Source organism: Mauremys mutica, chromosome 2 (assembly GCF_020497125.1).
Source record: "Mauremys mutica isolate MM-2020 ecotype Southern chromosome 2, ASM2049712v1, whole genome shotgun sequence".
Lineage (NCBI taxonomy): Eukaryota > Metazoa > Chordata > Testudines > Geoemydidae > Mauremys > Mauremys mutica.
This window is the reverse complement of record NC_059073.1, coordinates 283,160,974-283,179,734: the sequence shown is the minus strand read 5'-3', so window position 1 is coordinate 283,179,734 and position 18,761 is coordinate 283,160,974. Positions and strand designations below refer to the sequence as shown.

General features: G+C 43.3%; 1 protein-coding gene across 4 annotated transcripts in view; it reads right to left on the bottom strand.

The window, feature by feature from the left end:
• Window positions 1-582: 582 nt before the first annotated feature.
• The window catches only part of TTC21A (tetratricopeptide repeat domain 21A), a 63,793-nt gene continuing 45,614 nt past the window's right edge, over window positions 583-18,761 (bottom strand). For 3 of the 4 annotated variants that reach the window (XM_045003636.1, XM_045003637.1, XM_045003638.1), the window contains 8 exons: window positions 15,866-15,947; window positions 15,223-15,373; window positions 11,655-11,816; window positions 10,929-11,124; window positions 9,285-9,509; window positions 8,506-8,626; window positions 1,529-1,596; window positions 583-1,444 (listed from right to left, as the gene is read on the bottom strand). In XM_045003636.1, the coding sequence (XP_044859571.1) occupies window positions 1,367-1,444; window positions 1,529-1,596; window positions 8,506-8,626; window positions 9,285-9,509; window positions 10,929-11,124; window positions 11,655-11,816; window positions 15,223-15,373; window positions 15,866-15,947 (1,083 nt within the window). In that variant the 3' untranslated portion in view covers window positions 583-1,366. Of the gene's footprint in view, window positions 1,445-1,528; window positions 1,597-8,066; window positions 8,129-8,505; window positions 8,627-9,284; window positions 9,510-10,928; window positions 11,125-11,654; window positions 11,817-15,222; window positions 15,374-15,865; window positions 15,948-18,761 lie in introns of all 4 variants that reach the window. The other variant, XM_045003635.1, reaches the window with a different exon arrangement.

Genomic DNA, 18,761 nt, shown 5'->3' with positions numbered 1-18,761 from the left:
AAGTAACCTACATTTGGCATTTCATTTTTCATTCAAGTTTCTTTCTCTGCACTCTCTTCTCACAGTCTCATCTAAGTGGAATGCAAACTCACAATCACTCAAGCTTGATTTGAACTTTCAAAGTCCATATTAAAGTTGGCTCAAAATTAGGCAAGATGAGTATGTCCATCTCTAACAGAACCTCATAACTACATAAGCAAAAAGAGTTTGTTGATACATAATAATTTACTTTATATATTGGTCTCAATCATCAATAAACAAAGGAAAAGGGACAAATTACTTTTCCTTGCCCTGCCTTCTGCTTTTGTTATTGGAGGATAAATTATTTATTTCAATATAACTGCTCTGAATTGTTTGATTATTTGAAGAAGCTGTGAATAAAAATGACATTTCTCTCTCTGTCAGCCAATGCTCCTGCTGAATTAAACTAAGTTGTGGAGAAAAATTCTGTTATATCTAAATATTTCAAAATGAATTCTCAGCAAGTGTCTTAAAAAAAAGTAAAATCAATGAATGAAGAAGCTTTAAAAATAAAGTTCAAAACCAAAAACCATACAGCACCTTGGAACAGTAATAGTTCATTTATTTTTTTAAAGCATAGATTAGTAGATTTTTTTTCAAAAGGATGACTTAGTTTTATTAAATATAAATGTCTAAACCATATTTGTTGATAAGACACTAAAGTGGTGTCTGATCTGAATAACCAGTCATTGCTTAAACACTATAGAGTTAATACATACAGAAATACATACTTCTTTGAAAAGAACTTTAAATATGACATTCACTAGGCAAGTGAGTCCCACAGGCATGCCATAAAGGGAACCTTTAAAAATATTTTAAGTACAGAGTTTAGGAAAGTTTTGAAGTACTTTGATATACTGTAAATTAAATATATTGAGCCTGAGTGCTATTTACAGTAAATCCTCCTTACACCACTCTGGTAGGCTAAAGGGGATTTAAAGTGTATGTAAACGTAGTTTAACTCTCACTTTAAGACTCCTTCACTCTGACAGAATGATAGAAAGGGGCCTTATTAAAAATGATAATCAGGCCCACTCTGTTTTCTTTTAAACTGAATCCTGTAAATAATGTAGATAAGATAAAGAGGATACACTCTTCTGCTGATTTTACAATTCCCCTTTGTCAGTCCATATACACAATTTAATGGCCATGCCTGAGTCATAATAGCTGTTTATTTCCAGGAGTTTTCAGTAGCGTACTCTCTGCAAAGAGGCAAGGCTGAGTTTTGTACTAATTAGAACATCTAAAATGCCTAATAATCCTTACTTTAAATATGTTTTTATTTCTAGTGCTCATTGACATATTTCTGATATCAAAGCATTTCATATTATCCAGACTTTTATTTTTAGGGTTTGAGAGCTGCTTGAGCCTTTTCCAAAATCTCTTCTCTAATTTTTGGGTAACTTGGGCATATCTTCAAAACCTAGTGAAAAAGAAAAGACGGATAGTCAATAAATTAGGCACAATCTATTTCATGATCTAATTAAAAGTTTTCTGTAGAACTTACATCATGACAAACTTCTATTGCTTCCACATATTTCTTATCTTTCAGATAATTGAAAGCAAGTTTGAAACCTGCAGAAGGGATGGAAAAGATGTGATTTCATTGGATTTGAACAAAAAACTACCTATAGTCTTAGAATTAACATTTATTAAATAGCACTTCAGGCAAATAATTCTGATGAACTCATGTTAAAATTATATAATAGAATTGCATCAAAAGAATTTACTTGTGGTGCAAATATTTTCTACAAGGGCATTTTAATTGGATTAATTCATGCATGATATTAGCAAAATGAAAAGTCAGAAGTCCTTAAAAGAAAAATCCCTGATAAGTAGACAGGGTTTACGCACCCTTTAGACCTAACTTAGCTTGCAGTAAAAGACAGTTACCTTTTCCGTAACTGGTGCTCATGTCCATTCCATGTTAGGTATGTGTGCTCGCCACATGCACTGGGGCCAGAAGCTTTTTCCTCAGTGGTATCCGTAGGGGACCAGCTCTGGAGGCCTCTGGAGTGGCATGCACATGCTGCGGTATAAGGGCACCGCTGGCTCCCCACACCTCAGCTCCTTCTTGTGGGAACTCCGACAGTGGGGAAGGAGTGCGGGTTATAGAATGGACATGAGCAACACATCTCGAAGAACACCATTAGGGAAAAGGTAACTGGCTTTTCTTCTTCGAGTGCTTGCTCACGTACATTCCATGTTAGGTGACTCCCAAGCAGTACCAATCGAGGCGGGTAGGAGTTCATGGACGTATAGCTTGCAACACAGTTCTGCCGAACTCAGCATCAGATCTGGCTTGCTGGGTGATGGTGTAGTGCGCCATGAATGTGTAAACCAAAGACCACATTGTGGCTCTGCAAATGTCCTGGATGGGGACATGTGCCAGGAAGGCTGCCGAGGACGCTTGTGCTCTCTTTGAGTGGGCCTTCACCAGAGGCGGCAGTTGGACCTGTGCCAACTCATAACAGATCCAGATGCAGGAGGTGATCCAGTTGGCGATCCTCTGAGAAGACATCCGAAGGCCCTTTATCCTGTCTCCTGTCGCGATGAAGAACTGCATCAACCTATGAAAGGGTTTAGTGTGCTCCAGGTAAAACACCAAGGCATGTCGGCTGTCCAAGGCATGCAACCACCTCTCCTCTCTGATCTTGTGCGGCTTAGGACAGAACATTGGGAGGAAGATGTCCTGGTTGATATGGAAGGAAGACACCACAGCAGCAGGAAGGCCGGATGGGGTCTCAACTGTACCTTGTCCTTGCAGAAGACAATATATGGCGGTTCCGAGGTCAGGACTTTAATCTCTGACACTCATTTAGCCGATGTCACTGCCACAAGGAAGGCAACTTTCCACGAGAGGTGGGAAAGGGAACAAGAGCCCAAGGGTTCAAAGGGCGGACCCGTGAGTCTGGAGAGAACCAGATTGCGGTCCCATTGTGGGACAGGAACCCTAACGGGAGGGAAGAGCCTTTCAAGGCCCTTCAGGAACCTGACTGACATCTCGTGCGAGAACACTGATTTACCCTGGATTGGCAGCTGAAAAGCTGAGATGGCAGCTAGATGAACCTTGATAGAAGAGAGGGCCAAGCCCTGATTCTTCAGAAGGAGCAGATATTCCAAAATAGACTGCAGAGAAGAGCACGTTGGAGAGACACTATGCTCAGACGCCTAGTGGGAGAACCTTGTCTACTTTGCCAGGTAAGTCGCTCTAGTGGAGGGTTTTCTACTTTCTACTGCCGCACCTCCCTGAAGCAAGCTTCTTCTTCTGGGTTCAACCATGCAGCATCCACACCGTGAGGTGGAGGGAGGCGAGGCTGGGGTGCAAGAGGCGACTGTGATCTTGCGAGAGAAAGTCCGGGCGGTCAGACAGCAGCCACGGGGGGGCTACTGCCAGATCCAACAGTGTGCTGAACCAATGCTGTTTCACCTATGCTGGGGCGATCAAGCCTTGTCCCTTTTGATTTTTGACAGGACTCTGCTGATGAGCGGGATAGGCAGGAACGCGTACATCAGGACTCCCGACCAGGATGGGAGAAAGGCGTCCAAGAGGGTGCCCTTGCCAAGGCCCTGCACGGAGCAAAACTTGTTCTGCCTGGTGGTGAACAGGTCTACTTGGGGAGTTCTCCACCTCTGGAAGTGCATCTGGACCACTTCTGAGTGGAGCAACCACTCGTAGTGAGAAAAGAAGAACCTGCTGAGGCGATCTGCCAGCATGTTCCTGATGCTAGGAAGGTGACAGGCCTCCAGGTGGATTGCATGCCGAATGCAGAAATCCCATAGGTGGAGTGCCTCTTGACAGAGGGCCGACAAGCATGCTCCTCCTTGCCTGTTGATGTAAACCATTGAGGCCGTGTTGTCTGTCAGCACTTGAACCACTCGGCTGGATAACTGCAGGAGGAAAACCGCGCAGGTAAGGCGAACTGCCTTGAGCTCTTTGACATTTATATGCAACATCATCTCCTCTGTGGACCACATGCTTTGTGTCTGCATCGCACCAAGGTGTGCTCCCCAACCGAGATCCAAGGCGTTGGATATCAGTGACACCGAAGGTCACAGACTGTCGAATGGGACTCCATTGAGAACTGCTCTGGGGTCAGTCCACCACTGCAACACCGTGAGTACCTCCGGTGGGATGGTGACGACCTTGTCCAGGGGATCCCTGGACAGGGCATAGACTGTAGCCAGCCACTGCTGGAGGGGTCGCATTCAGAGCCTTGCATGGCTGACAATGTATGTGCATACCACCATGTGGCCTAGCAGCTGTAGGCATATCCGGGCCATCATGAGAGGAAACGTGGAGACTCCGACAATGAGGTCCCTCATCATCTGGAACCTGTCGTGGTAGAAACGCCTTCGCCCTGGTGGAGTCAAGGACCGCTCCGATAAACTCTATTCTTTTTACAGGGACTAATGTTGATTTTTCTTCATTTTTCAACAGGCCTAGCCTCCTGCATGTGGTCAGCACATCGCGACGGTGTTCTGGACCTGGACCTGAGACCTGGAGTGACCCTTGACCAGCCAGTTGTCGAGGTACGGGTAGATCAGGATACCCCAAGTAGCCTGAGGTAAGCAACCACCACTGACATGCATTTTGTAAACACCTTGGGTGCCGTTGCCAGGCCAAAGGGAAGAACCGTGAACGGGAAGTGCGCGGATCCCACCATGAAGTGTAGGAAGAGTCTGTGTCCTTGAAAGACTGCTATATGAAAGTTTCAGAGTGGTAGCCGTGTTAGTCTGTATCAGTAAAAACAACGAGGAGTCCTTGTGGCACCTTAGAGACTAACACATTTATTTGGACATAAGCTTTCATGGGATAGAACCCACTTCATCAGATGCATGGAGTGGAAAATACAGGAGTAGGTATAAATACATGAAAAGATGGGAGTTGCCTTACCAAGTGTGAGGTCAGTCTAAAGAGACAATTCAATTACCAGTAGGATACCAAGGGTGGAAAAATAACTTTTGTAGTGGTAATGAGAGTGGCCCATTTCAAACAGTTGACAAGAAGGTGAGTAACAGTAGGGGGAAATTAGTATGGGGGAAAATAAGTTTAGGTTTTGTAATGACCCAACCACTCCCAGTCTTTATTTAGGCCTAATTTGATGGTGTCCAGTTTGCAAATTAATTTCAATTCTGCGGTTTCACGTTGGAGTCTGTTTTTCATGTTTTTTTTGTTGCAGAATTGCCATTTTTAGGTCTGTTATTTAGTGACCAGGGAGATTGAAGTGTTCTCCTACTGGTTTTTGAATGTTATAATTCCTGATGTCAGATGAGCTTTTGCATCGTCTGCATGACTGTTGGTGGGGGCCCCATGATGACCTCATCAGGGGATGAGGAGGAGGATGCAGGTGCAGCAGGAGTTACCACCTCTGTGACCTGCTTGGCCGGGCCTTCATCCTCTGTCTGTTGCATATGGGGGGTCCCAGGCACGGTGACCTCTGTCTCAGGCGGGCAGGAGACCGTGGCAGAGGGCTTGTTGGAACCTCCTGACACCAATTTATGCCCTTGGAATGGCTGTGGGAACCCCCAGGGGTTCCAAGAGTGCCATGGCATGGGCCATTGGCCCTGGGGGCAGGAGTGTCCCGGTGGTGCTGCAGGGATGACCAGTGCCACCAGTGGAGGACCTTGACTCACTTGCAGGGGTTCCTAGTCTGACTCCGAGCCAGAGGATGGAGGGCCATGTTCCAGAGACCGGAACTGTACCAAGGCAGACCAGGTGTCTCCGTCCCAGCTGTGCCCACCGCCATGCTCCGAGTGGGATCTGTATGTGGGCAACGACCCTCTGCGTCGAGATCCCGGTGACCAGCATCAGCGTTCAGCGGATCCACGACAGTACCACGGCTATCTATGCCAAATGCTTCCTGACCAGTGCTAAATCATAGAGCGGGAGCGAGAGGGTGACTGATGCCGTGATGATGAGTGCTGACGCAGGCATGGTGGCCTACATTAGTAGGCCAGTGACCGGTACCGAGAGTCCCAACGGAGGCTTTCGCAGGAGTGGCGTCGATCTAAAGGGGAGCTGCTATGACGGTACCGGGGTTGCAGGGTTGTGTGTGCCTTCGTAGGTCTGAGCGGGCAAGCGCTGGCGGGACACTCCCTGGGGTGGTGAGAGGTGCCGCACTGATAGGACTGAGGGGGTGGTCCAAAGGCAGGCTTATCCCTTTATTTGGGAGCTGCCATCGCCGGTGTTGGCGGCACTGGGAGGGACAAGATATCCTGCACCGCCTGCAGGGCCTCTAGGGTCAACGGTATCGCCAGGTGCCAGACTCCCATGCCGCTGTCCGGGATGGTGGGCACGTCCTGGGATGGGCTAACCCTCTCAACCAAAGCTGGGGTCCAACTCCCACTTCGATAAGCCACCCTTTGTGGGTCTAGGCTTGCCTCCTGCCCTCTCCTTGCCCTTGCGAGCAGAAGACCAACCTCTCCCGGTCTTTCTCTTCTTACTGGCCGGTGCTAGGAAGGTGGATTTTCTCCTGTCTGATGATGGGGGTGCTCTTCCTGCAGCCGTGGTGCTGTGCGTGGAGTCCGATCTCGGCTGATCCAGTGCCGGTGTCAGCGCCGACTCCAAAAGGAGCGCTTTAAGTCAGATGTCCCACTCGTTCTTAGCGCAAGACTTAAAGCTCCTGCAGATGTGACACCTGTCGCTGATATGAGACTCCCCTAAACACCTTAAATAACTAGTGTTGGGATCACTGACCGGTATAGGTTTTCTACAGCGGTCGCAGTTCTTAAAACCCGGGAACTGGGTCATGCCCCATCCCAAGGCTAAGTCCCGTCTGGGACACTCTAACTAAAAACACACTAAGGGAACTAATACTAAACGATATAACTATTTACAACAGAAAGTTCGCAAAGAGCAGTTTCTACAGATGGAAAGGTTTGCAGAAGCAAAGGAACGTTCCAGCACTGTCACTGGTGGTAAGAAGGAACTGAGGGCGGGGGGTGCTGTCAGCACCCCTTATACCATGGCATATGCGTGCCACTCCAGAGGGCGCCAGAGCTGGTCCTCTATGGATACCACTGAGTGAAAAACTTCCGGCACCGGTGCATGTGGTGAGCACACACACTTAACATGGAATGAACATGAGCAAGCACTCAAAGAAGACGGGCTGGATCCTGCAAGATTCTGAGAACTTTGCAGTCTCAAGCCATGCCCTATGGTGTGCAAAACAGCCTTAAATTCATCTTAAAGAGCTAGTAGAGAATCCTCTAGCGGTGAGAGGCCAGCATAGTGGCCCCAACATAACCAGCTTCTCAGCTCCTGGAATAGCATGTGTGGCCAGGGAAAAGGGGCATAAGAACATAAGAATGCCCGGCCATACTGGGTCAGACCAAAGGTCCATCCAACCCAGTATCCTGTCTGCCAACAGTGGCCAACGCCAGGTGCCCCAGAGGGAGTGAACCTAACAGGTAATGATCAAGTGATCTCTCTCCTGCCATCCAGCTCCACCCTCTGACAAACAGAGGCTAGGGATACTATCATAGGTGCCAACTTTCTCCAACGCTGGTGGGTGCCTGCGCCCCCCGCCGCATCCCCGCCCCTGGCCCCACCCCCATTCCAACTGCATCCCCAAAGTCTCCGCCCTAACTCCACCCCCTCTCTGCCCCTATTGGATCCCTTCCCCAAATGCCACCCTGGCCCCGCCTCTTCCCCCAGCGTGTTGTGTTCCAGCTCCTTCCCCCTCCCTCCCTGCCCCACGAATCAGCTGTTTCGTGGCACAAGCGCTGGGAGGGAGGGGGGAGAAGCAGGACGCGGTGGTGCGCTCACGGAGGCGGCAGAGGCAGAAGTGAGCTGGAGCAGGGGGGTGGGGCGGGGCCACAGGGAGCTGCTGGGGGGTCCTGACGGAGTCAGCGACTATGGACACCATTCCTTACCCATGGCTGATATGTCCCTATGCTTTGGTGATTTCAGCAGCTGGAACAACTCACTGGGGCTGCGAGCTACTGGTATAATGTACATTATTTTGGGGGACTGAACCAGTATATGGTGGCTTGTGGAATGAGAGAGAGAAAAGATGTCTTAAAGCCACCTTTTCACTCACCTCAGGAGCAGTCCAGGATCTGGCCCAAAGTGTATAACATTCATTAGTCATATGCAGTAGGTCTGGAAACCAAGACAGATTCTTCCTTTCAGTCTTTCAGCTTATAAGAAATCTTTTCCAAATATGCTAATACCTCCATCTCTACAGAGATCTCTTCTGCACGCCTCTGCATGCAACTATTTTGTACTTGGCCCTTCTGCAGATTTTCACTTTTCTTACACTATTAAAATTAGCTGTCAATAAACTCTTAGCAGCATTCTGGATCAAATACTGCCCTTAGTTACACCTCTGTAACACCACTATCTTCAGTTTGGTTGCATGGGTGTAAATGGGGGCAGAAGCATCTATTACATCATCACAATTTGTTACACTTTCAGGAATAAATGTGCTGGATGATATTCAGGTGGTACTTGAGCTAGAACAGTACTTCTCAACTCACCAACAGCAGGATTTGCTTGATTACTATATTTCCAAGCTAATTCATAATTAATTGCAGCATCCTTATAGGCCTGTTCTTTCTCCATGATAAAACCCATATATTCATAAGCTTTTGAACAAGACTAAAAAAAAACAAAACCACAAAATGTTACATCATTATTGAGAATACTTAGCATACCCAAATATCAATGCTGTTACGACCTTTCATATCTTAGTGAATTTAAATTGTGATCAAGATTGTAAATACAGGGGCTCAAATTATATTTTCCAATTAAATATAAATGTAATATTGCACTGTTTCCTCTGTCCGTTTTTCTTATTAAATGTATAGCTTGAAGTTTTATTCTTAAGATAATAATAAGATGTGTACTAAAACACAGAATGCGCAACATGACCAAGTTAACATTACCGTTGTGAGCTTAATGTTTGCATTTCCTGGCTTTTTGTGATTTAAAATGTGCAACCTTAATGTTGCATTAAGTGTGTGTGTGTGTGTGTGTGTGTGTGTGTGTTTAGGGTCACAATAGTAAAATCAATAATGAAAGTCTCACCGATTTCAGTGTGAAGATTTTGCCATTAACTACCATTAAATGAATTATTATTATCCACTACCTAATTTTATTGTAAATCAGGTTCTAAATTATAGCTGCTCCTTATAGCTGTTACTTTGGGGGTTATTGTAAATGGCTATCAATGAAAAACTCTATTTGTGTTCCAAACTGGTCACAATGTTTTCTGACTTTTCAAGATCTCCTTGTAAACACCTCCTTTTCCTCTCACCTTATTGTATTGTAAGCAGCGTTTCAGTTGTTCAGTTGCAAGATCATACTTTCCGCTTTTGCAGTATATGTCAGACAATAACATCCAACTTTTTTCTAACTCTTCAGCATCAGATAAAGTCCAGTTAGCTTTGGCTAACCGTTTTAGCTGGGTTCTGGCCTTGGGAGTCTGTTTCAGAATCATATAGGCTTGGGCCATTGCCAAAATAGCTGGAACACTTTCCCTCTAAGAAATAAAAGCAGAAATACTATTGTTTAAACATTAAGCTCTTTCCCTGGTCTAGAAACATTACTGGTTTTATTCTCTTACTTTAAAAGTTAACAACTTTCACTATTAAAGCAAATTTCATTTGGATTATTAAAAACAACATGGCTGCCAACAGATTGTTAAATAAACGTTAGTATTTTCCTTATCTAGTCTGTCATAAACAATTAGAGATGACAATCTAATGCCCCAATCTTGCAACTGAATCCATTCAGACAGACCATTATGATCACACAGTGTAGATGGATCTACAGATGAAAGCATTATATGAGAGTTATACATTTTATTATGATGATGATTAAGAATGAGAAGCCAAGGGTACTCCAAGCACACCCAAGATCCACGTGTGGATTCTATTGTAAAACTGGGGTCCTAAGTGTATTGGTATTTGGGGTGACAAGGTAATTGTTAAAAACAATCAACCTCAAATTTAACTATGACATTCTAATACGTTTATAAAGAATGTCCTCTCTCTGTCCCCATGAAAGCACCTAGGATGGGTGTGTACAATCATAAAGCACTGTATAAAACAGAACCCCCACATCCCCCCGACTAATATAATGAAAAACAAACAAAATGGTAAACACTAAAACAGAAAGCTAGGAAGGTAAAAGGAAAAGTATAGAAAATACCAAGGGGGAAAACATTCTATATCCTAGGAGGCCACGGCAGCAAACACACAACTGCAGTGATGCAGTCCCTTGGAGCTGGGTGTTGTCGGAGTGTGCTAGCACAGTTGTGCAGTGTAGTACAGCACAACTTGGACTATGCAATCCTCGACTATCCAAAGTGCTCTGTTAACCAAACCAGGGTCTGGGGCTCAATTCTGCCAAGTGCTGAGCATTTTACCTCCTATTTAGCAAATCATTTATGCCTGTGCTTAACTTTAAGTGTTCATGTAGTCCTCCTGAAGTCAGTAAGAGTACTAATTTGTTTACAATTAAGCATGTCATAAATACTCCACTTGATTAGGACCAAAGTGCTCAGCAACTTGTAGGATCAAACTCCTGTTTCCCAACATTTAGTTGACTACAATGAAAATTCCCTTAATTAACCAAAACCTCAATAATCCAAACTTAACCATGCACTTCATATAATTAAAGCATTCATCAATGAAAATGAAAAAATCTTAGCTATTTTCTTTTCTTAATATTAAGACTAACTTGATCTGACTTATCTCCAGACTATGTTGAAAGTACACACACATTGAAACAGTAACACCTTATTATGCCTCTTAAATTAATTTCACAGGCTTATCTTAAAATTAAGGAGAAAATGGGTGGCCACTTAACTGAAAATACTCCTAGTAAAAAACAAAATGTTATCTATTAGCATTTTACAACAGAAGGGAACCTAAGAGGAATTGAAGAATTTTCTTACCTCATATTGGGCCATTTCTACAAATACACTGAGGGCTTTCTCTACATGAATTTTGTCTTTTGTGACCAACAGACAGCAGTTCTGTAACATCTTCATCTGATTTTGTCCCTCTTGTGAGTGAGGATAAAACTCTTTAAGGAGTTTCTCAGCTGTGCGTATCCCATGTTGCTCAGATTCTCTCTTCTCTTTTAAGTTACTGTTAAAATTATCATTAAACATCATATATGATGATTCCTAGTGTGTCAAATCCTGTCTAATGATAAAGCAATATCTTTTAATTCTAATAGCACCATATTTAACAGAGCAGATTTGCATTTCTTCTTCTAAATACACCATAACTCACACATATTAGATTACAGACCATTGTCCCTTCCAGACCAGAGCTGAAGCACCTTAAACTGCCATCCCCATGTATCTGTTCTGTGTCTAAATACAGGCCTTCAGCCTCCAGGTCTCTCAGTCTAGTACTTTCCACAAGCATTAAATTCGCCTCCTTTCTTTTAAACTCACAAATATGGCAAACGTTTCTATTTTCTGTTAGTGAATATACGTAGAGGGCACAGCTGAACTGAAATGCTGTGTTTAGCCTCTCTTTACACATGTAGGGGGGGAAAAATGACCAGAGCTTTATGTTAGTCTGAGACATATAATGGAAAATGAATTTGATATTCCATTATGTTTCTCTATTTCGAATTGTTTCCATTAAGTGTTGGATTTCTCTTTTACCTGTCCTCTGCATTGAGGCTTTCAAACACTTCTCCTCCTATTATCTCATTATCAGGATTTAGGCAGATCTGAATCATATTGTTGATGGCTCTCTGGCCCCAGTCACTATCCTTTCGAGCTTTGTTGAAATACTTCAGTGCCTGATTGGGCTGTCCCATGTGCCTGTTTGGAGAGAATATGTAATATGCAGTTGCAGGAGTGTAGGATGATCATCAATCTTAACAATAACATTTCCAGATTGATATACATAAAGCACTAATGGAAAAGGCCTTTGTCAGCGTGGAAAAATCTTGTAATATTTGTTATAAGTATAGAACATTTGTACATATGGATTCTATGAAAAATAGGAATAAAAAAGTGCATAATCTATACCAGATACTTGTTTAATTTACTTTATATTGTACTGATATTCTTGTGTGTATTGATTCTTTTACTGTACTGTATACTAATTCTTATTACTTATTGTTCTATGGATGATATTTCTGTTTTCCTGTATCTGTTTGTCTTTTTTTTATATATTAATGTAAAATCAAACTAACTGTACAGAAAGCCACCTAAATAGAAAATGTTATATCAGGGGTCTCAAACTCCCGGCCTGTGGGCCATCTGCGGCCCACAAACCTCCCCAATGTGGCCTCTGGGGCTCCAGCAGTTTTGGGGCCGGGTCTCTCCCTTGGCCCCACCTGCTGCCCCTGGGCACTACCTCCCCCAAGGCGATTTACAATGGCGTCTGCCTGCTCGCTCCATGTGTTTGCCGGCCCCTCCCTGTGGCCCCACAGCAGGGATGTACCTCTGCGCGCTGCTCCCGTCCCGAGTGCCCCTGTGGCCAATGGGAAGCTGCAGGAGCTGTGCCTGGGGGCAGCAGCGCGCGGAGGTCCCCCTGCCCACCCCACCTAGGAGCCCCAGGTAAGCGCTGCACCCTCCAACCCCCTCCCAGAGCCTGCACCCCTCCTCCCTCCCAGAGCCTGAAACCCCGCCCCCTCCTCTTGCACCCCCACCCCCTGCCCCAGCCCAGAGCCTGCACCCAGCACCCAAACTCCATCCCAGAGTCTGCACCCCAGACCCCCTCCCCCAACCCCACCCAAACTCCCTCCCAGAGCCTGCACCCCAATCCCCTACCCCAGACCTCTTCCCCCACCCAAACTCGCTCCCAGAGCCTTAGGCAGGTGTGGGGCAGAGTTTTGGGCAGGATGGAGTTTTGGGGGGCAGGTTCTGGGCAGCATGAGCGACATTATTGGTCCGCTGGGAGGATTTAAGAACTGGCACTGGCCCTAACGTAAATTGAGTTTGAGACCCCTGTGTTATCTGAATACATTATTTAAATGTGGTTGTGGTTTTGTTCTTTGCTAATATTATCAGAGTCTGGCAAAGGCCTCAATTATATAGCAACTGTACCAGACCTAACATGAAGGAAAAGGAAAGGGTAGTTAAAAGATACTCAAGCTCCAGTTCAAGAAAGCACTTAAGAATGTGCTGAAATGCATTCAATTTCAGGAAACCACTTAAGTATATGCTTAACTTTAAGCATATATCTCATTGACTTCAGTGGGATTTAAGCTTTCCTGAATAGAGGTGCATACTTGAATTGGGGCCTCAGTGAGCATTGCTGGAATCTTGGAAAGCTAGAGGTGGGAAAGGAGCATAGACTACGTACACTTAAAAATGAACAAACAAAAATACCAGAAGCAAAAACCTAACAAAAGAAAACTCCACTGAGCACACAATTCTCCCCCTAGGGAGAGAATGAAGCATACATTACAGATGTTGGTCAACTTTTTCATGATTTTTTCAGGGAGGTCACAGAATCTGTGACTTCCAGTGAGCTGCGTGACCTCAGACCCCGGCAGATGGGAGCTACAGGGTCCCCCTACCATCCACAGTGGGAGGACCCCAGAGCTCCCGGCCGCTGCAGGGTTACCCTGGCTGCCACAGGCGGCGTGGGACCCTGAAGCTCCAAGCCCTCAGAGGTGGTGGGGGCCCTGAAGATCCATGCGGGCCCCTGCAGCTGCCTACCCACTGTGGGGTGGGATGAGGACCCCACAGCTGAGCTCCCCATTTTGTCATGGATATTTTTAGTAAAAGTCACAGACAGGTCACAGGCTTCCGTGAATTTTTCTTTATTGACCTGTCCATGACATTTCTAAAAATATCTGTGACAAAATTTTAGCCTTATTTATGCACTACTGGAAGGTGGTCAGATACTACCATGATGAGTGTGCAGTATGAATCTATACAGAATAAAGAACAGAACCTCTTTTGCTGACTGCTGACTGGAATAACTGGTGGGCAGCGTTTATACTTGGGAGGGAGTAGTGCACAACAGTTAGTAGGGGGCCTGGCTCATGCCCTATTCTGTTACTGCTGTCCATGACGGTCAAAAAATCTTGAGAGGTAGGTAAGTTCCACCACAATCATGTTAAGAAGCCAAGACCCAGGAACTGAAAATCCTGCACAGATGATATCTACAGAATAAATATTTTTCTCCCTTTTTTCCTTTTAGCACCGCAAAGCCATCACAGCTAAGAGTAAGTGAGTTGTGCATTGTATTCCAACTTGTGCATCATCATCAAACTCATTTGTTAAGTTCCAATCAATTACACCTGTGGAACCCTCTTCTGAGAATCAGGATGCACACATATTACTAAGGGTATAATTTGAATACAGTACATTTTCACAGATATGAACAAGGAACATTTCGGCCTATGAAACCTTTATTATTCATGAGAAGGAAAGAACCCAGCTTGATCAGTCAGATCCCAGATTAAGTCTGCAGGGCTAACAGTTAGTAGAAAACATCTTTTGACTTCTCCTAGTTTGATACTTGAATCACTGAAACATAGTATATATGGAACCCCACAATGCCATTTTTAGAGTCACATTTTCAAGTAGAGACAGACTTCAAGGCTTCATTAAGGTAGGCTAACTGCAGCTTTGATTTATCAATCTGTGAAACAGGTAAAATATCTACCTGAGGTGCTTTGTGGGGCTCATATGTTCGGAAAGTGCTTTGAGATCCCCAAATAAAAAGATGTTATATAAAGCAGAAACGATTCTTCATTATTTGACCCTCATAACATGAAGTTTAACATATTATATCCAAATATCTTGGATTAAATCCTGGCCTCACTGAAGTCTACGGGACTTCTGCCATTCACTTCAAAGAGGCCAGATTTCACTCCTTGATTTTAGAGCCATGTGAAATATTTACAATCAAACTTCAACTCTCTTGTACTGAGTTTCATATATTCAAGTCAACTGAGTTTGTTCTATTCTATTCAGGTTCTTACACACCACCCTTTCCTATATTCACCTGAGTTTCTTTTTTCTATTCCAACATTGCCCTCTCCCACAAAAAGCCTTGAGCCCAGTAGAAAATTGAATTTGTATTAGAACTTTAACTTCCCAGCAAACCTGAGATGCTGGTTCACTTCAAGGTCTTGCAAACCAAATTGCAAGGCTCAGTTCCCAAAATGAACCTGAAACAGCACATGTAAGCTGTTCAGGGGTTGCATAGCCTTACTCGTCAGGGTATCTATAACATTGCTAAAGACTGCTCAGTATAAATTACCAGCAGTAAAGTCCTTTGCAGTAGTTATAACCAGGCTCCAAGAGTGCTCGAGTTGACTTTTTCTTAGCCATTTCAAAGAAATATGTAGCTTTATCAAGCTTACCACTTCTTCTTAGCAAATCTATTAACCTTTCCATGACTGAGAAGTTATCTAAAATGACATAACAATGTAACAAAGTAAGAAAGTAAACTTTACCTTTGTATTGAAAAAACTCAGGCTATCTGAATTCACGTTAAGCTTACATTTTCATTTAAAATGTGAAAAAAAGGCCATGTTTCGCTGAAGGCAGCTATCAGTAGGGTACTGCAATGATGCCTGGAGGATTCAAAGCTGGGAAGAGACTAAGGCTTTCAAAAGGGAAAATGGCAGAGCTCCAAAGACACCAAGAGAACGCAGTCCCCACCAACTTTTTCTGTTCTTTTGAAATGCCAAGGCAAAGTCTCCATCCCAAAGCTTCAGACCCATTCATCTTGTTCCTTTAAGTGTTTGGGACTATAGAAGCTCCTTGTAATAAATAGAACATGCTACTTGGAAGTCTTATAGATGAAATTAAGACAACAGAGTTGTCACATATTTTCATTAATTAGTCTTTTAAAAATAGGGTGAATCTGAAAAAACTCCAGCTTATTTAATAGTAGATACCTGGTGCTTTATCCAGAACATTTTGGTAAAGATTTATAGCTTGTTCATACTTCTGTTTTCTAAACATGAGGTCTGCCATCATCTAAGAGAGCAGAAAAAAACTACATTAAAAGTGCCTGAGTTGAATTCCTTGAAAAGAACCAGAAATGTAAAAGTTATTTTACCCTTCTGAGAATATTCCTGACAACCAAAAAAGGATATGTTTAAAAATAGCTGAGCATGAACTAACATTAAACAATGTTCCAAATGAAAATATGAAATATGCAATAAAATAACTATGCACTATTCAGATGGACACTCGAATGTAAAGACCAGATGTTGCCTCTTGTTGGATTTGGGCCCAATTCTCTCATTTGTACTTCGAGAGCCCTGTGTATTCTGTGATTCTGCAGCTGTGCAATTTGCCATAGAATTCACCCCTTGCTAAAGAATTATGCTCCAGAATCAAAGCTTTCCGTTAAAAAAAATTTCTAATAATTATGGTTGCTGAAATAATTTAGAAAACAAACCAAGTGTAAACTGATATAATGTTGCTTTTCTGAGCTGCAGACAAGCATGAAACATTAGTTTTGAGAGATGTGAACAGCTCCCTTCATTTAAATAGGTTGTGTTAACGCTGAAATATAAATAAGATAATTTCATTGTCAAGGCTGTTAGCTATTTTGCTCCTGTTCATTTTAGCAGAAATATGTACTGACATGCTTATCAAATATGAAATTTCAGATCTGCTAACTGTGGTGTGTAACCTACTGCTTAAATCAGACTTAGTACCAGATGATTGAAAGAGAGCTAATATAATGCTGATTTTTAAAAAAAGGCTCGAGAGGCGATCCTGGCAATTACAGGTCGTTGAGCCTAACTTAAGTACCAGGGAAACTGGTTGAAACTACAATAAAGAACAAAATGATCAGACACATGGTTGAACACCATATATTGGAGAAGAGTCAACGCAGCTTTTGTAATGCAAACCATGCATCACCGAACTATTACAAGCATGTGAACAAGGGTGATACAGTTGAGATAGTCTACCTGGACATTCAGAAAGCCTTTGACAAGGTCCCTCACCAATGGCGCTTAAGAAAACTAAGCAGTCATAGTTAAGAGGAAAGATCCTCTCATGGATCAGCAGCTGGTTAAAAGATAGAAAACAAAGGGTAGGAATAAATGGTCAGTTTTCACAGTGGAGAGAGGTAAATAGCAGGTATAGAGATATGTTTGTAGAAGATAATAATTTAGAAATGCTCCGGAATTTAGAGATGTGCCCTGAAGGCAGGGGGTGGGAACATCGCATGGATGTGTGCAGCAGTTCACCAAAGATGCTCTCCAGTTTATTAAAGTTTTATTCCTTTCTCATTGACCGGTTTGTTATTTAATGAACGCAAAGATCATTAGAGCAGGGTCTCCCAAGGATCTCTACTGGGACCTGTACTGTTCAACATATTCATAAATTATCTGGAAAAGGGGGTGAACAGTGAGGTGGCAAAATTTGCAGATGTTACAAAATTACTCAAGATAGTTAAGTCCAAAGCTAAATGTGAAGAGCTACAGAGGGAGCTCATTAAACTGGGTGGCTGGGCAATAAAATGGCAGATGAAATTCAATGTTGATAAGTGCAAAGTAATGCACATGGGGGAAAAAAATCCTACTAAACACACAAAATGATGGGGTCTAAATTAGCTGTTACCACTCAAGAAACAGATCTTGGAGTCATCATGGACAGTTCTCTGAAAACATCTGTTCAATATGCAGTGGCAGTCAAAAAAACAACAACAAATAACACAATGTTAGGAACCATTAGGAAAGGAATAGATAATAAAACAGAAAATAGCATAATGCCATTATATAAATACATGGCATGCCCAAACCTTGAATTCTGAATGCAGTTCTGGTTGCCCCATCTCTAAAAAGATATATTAGAATTGGAAAAGGTACAGAGAGAGGCAACAGAAATTATTAGGGGTATGGAACAACTTCCATATGAGGAGAGATTAAAAAGACTGGAACTGTTCAGTTTAGAAGAGAGACAACTAAGCGGAGATATGACAGAGGTCTATAAAATCATGAATGGTGCACAGAAAGTGAATGGAGAAGTGTTATTTACCACTTCATAGAACACAAGAACCAGGGGTCACCCAATGAAATTAATACGTAGCAGGTTTAAAACAAATAAAAGGAAGTACTTCTTCACACAACAACACACATTCATCCTGTGGAACTTGTGCAATGAGATGTTGTGAAGGCCAAAAATATAACTGGATACCAAAAATATAACTGGATACCAAAAATAATTAGATAAATTAATTGAGGATAGGTCCATCAATGGCTATTAGCCAAGAAGGTCAGGGACATAACCCCATGCTCCGGGTGTCCCTAAACATCTGACTTCCATGAGCTGGGATTGGCTGACTGGGGATGGATCACTTGAAATTGCCCTGTTCTGTTTATTCTCTCCGAAGCTCCTAGCACTGGCCATTGTTAGAAGACAGGATACCGGGCTAGATGGGCCATGGGTCTGACTCAGTATGGCCGTTCTTATCCCCCTGCCCCAAGCTGCCTCTCCAGGAGCCCAAATGCCCGACTGTCCCATCCCAAGCTGCCAAAATCTCCAGCTTCACCAGAGACAGCTTCCACCATGCAGTTTGGTATTGTCACAATGAAAATCTTCAGCATACTAAATGAAGTGTAATAAATGTAATGGGAGCCAATACAAAAAAACCTGAATTTAATATTGAAATAAATAACACAATGGCTACTTTACTACTACTTTACTACTGTTATACTTAATTCAAAGAAAACTTCCATTAAGGTAACTCACATGTGTATGTGTTTAGGGGATCAGTGCCTGTGTTGGGACTGAATTCTTCAAGCGAGTTGTTCCTGGTACAAGTAGTTACTG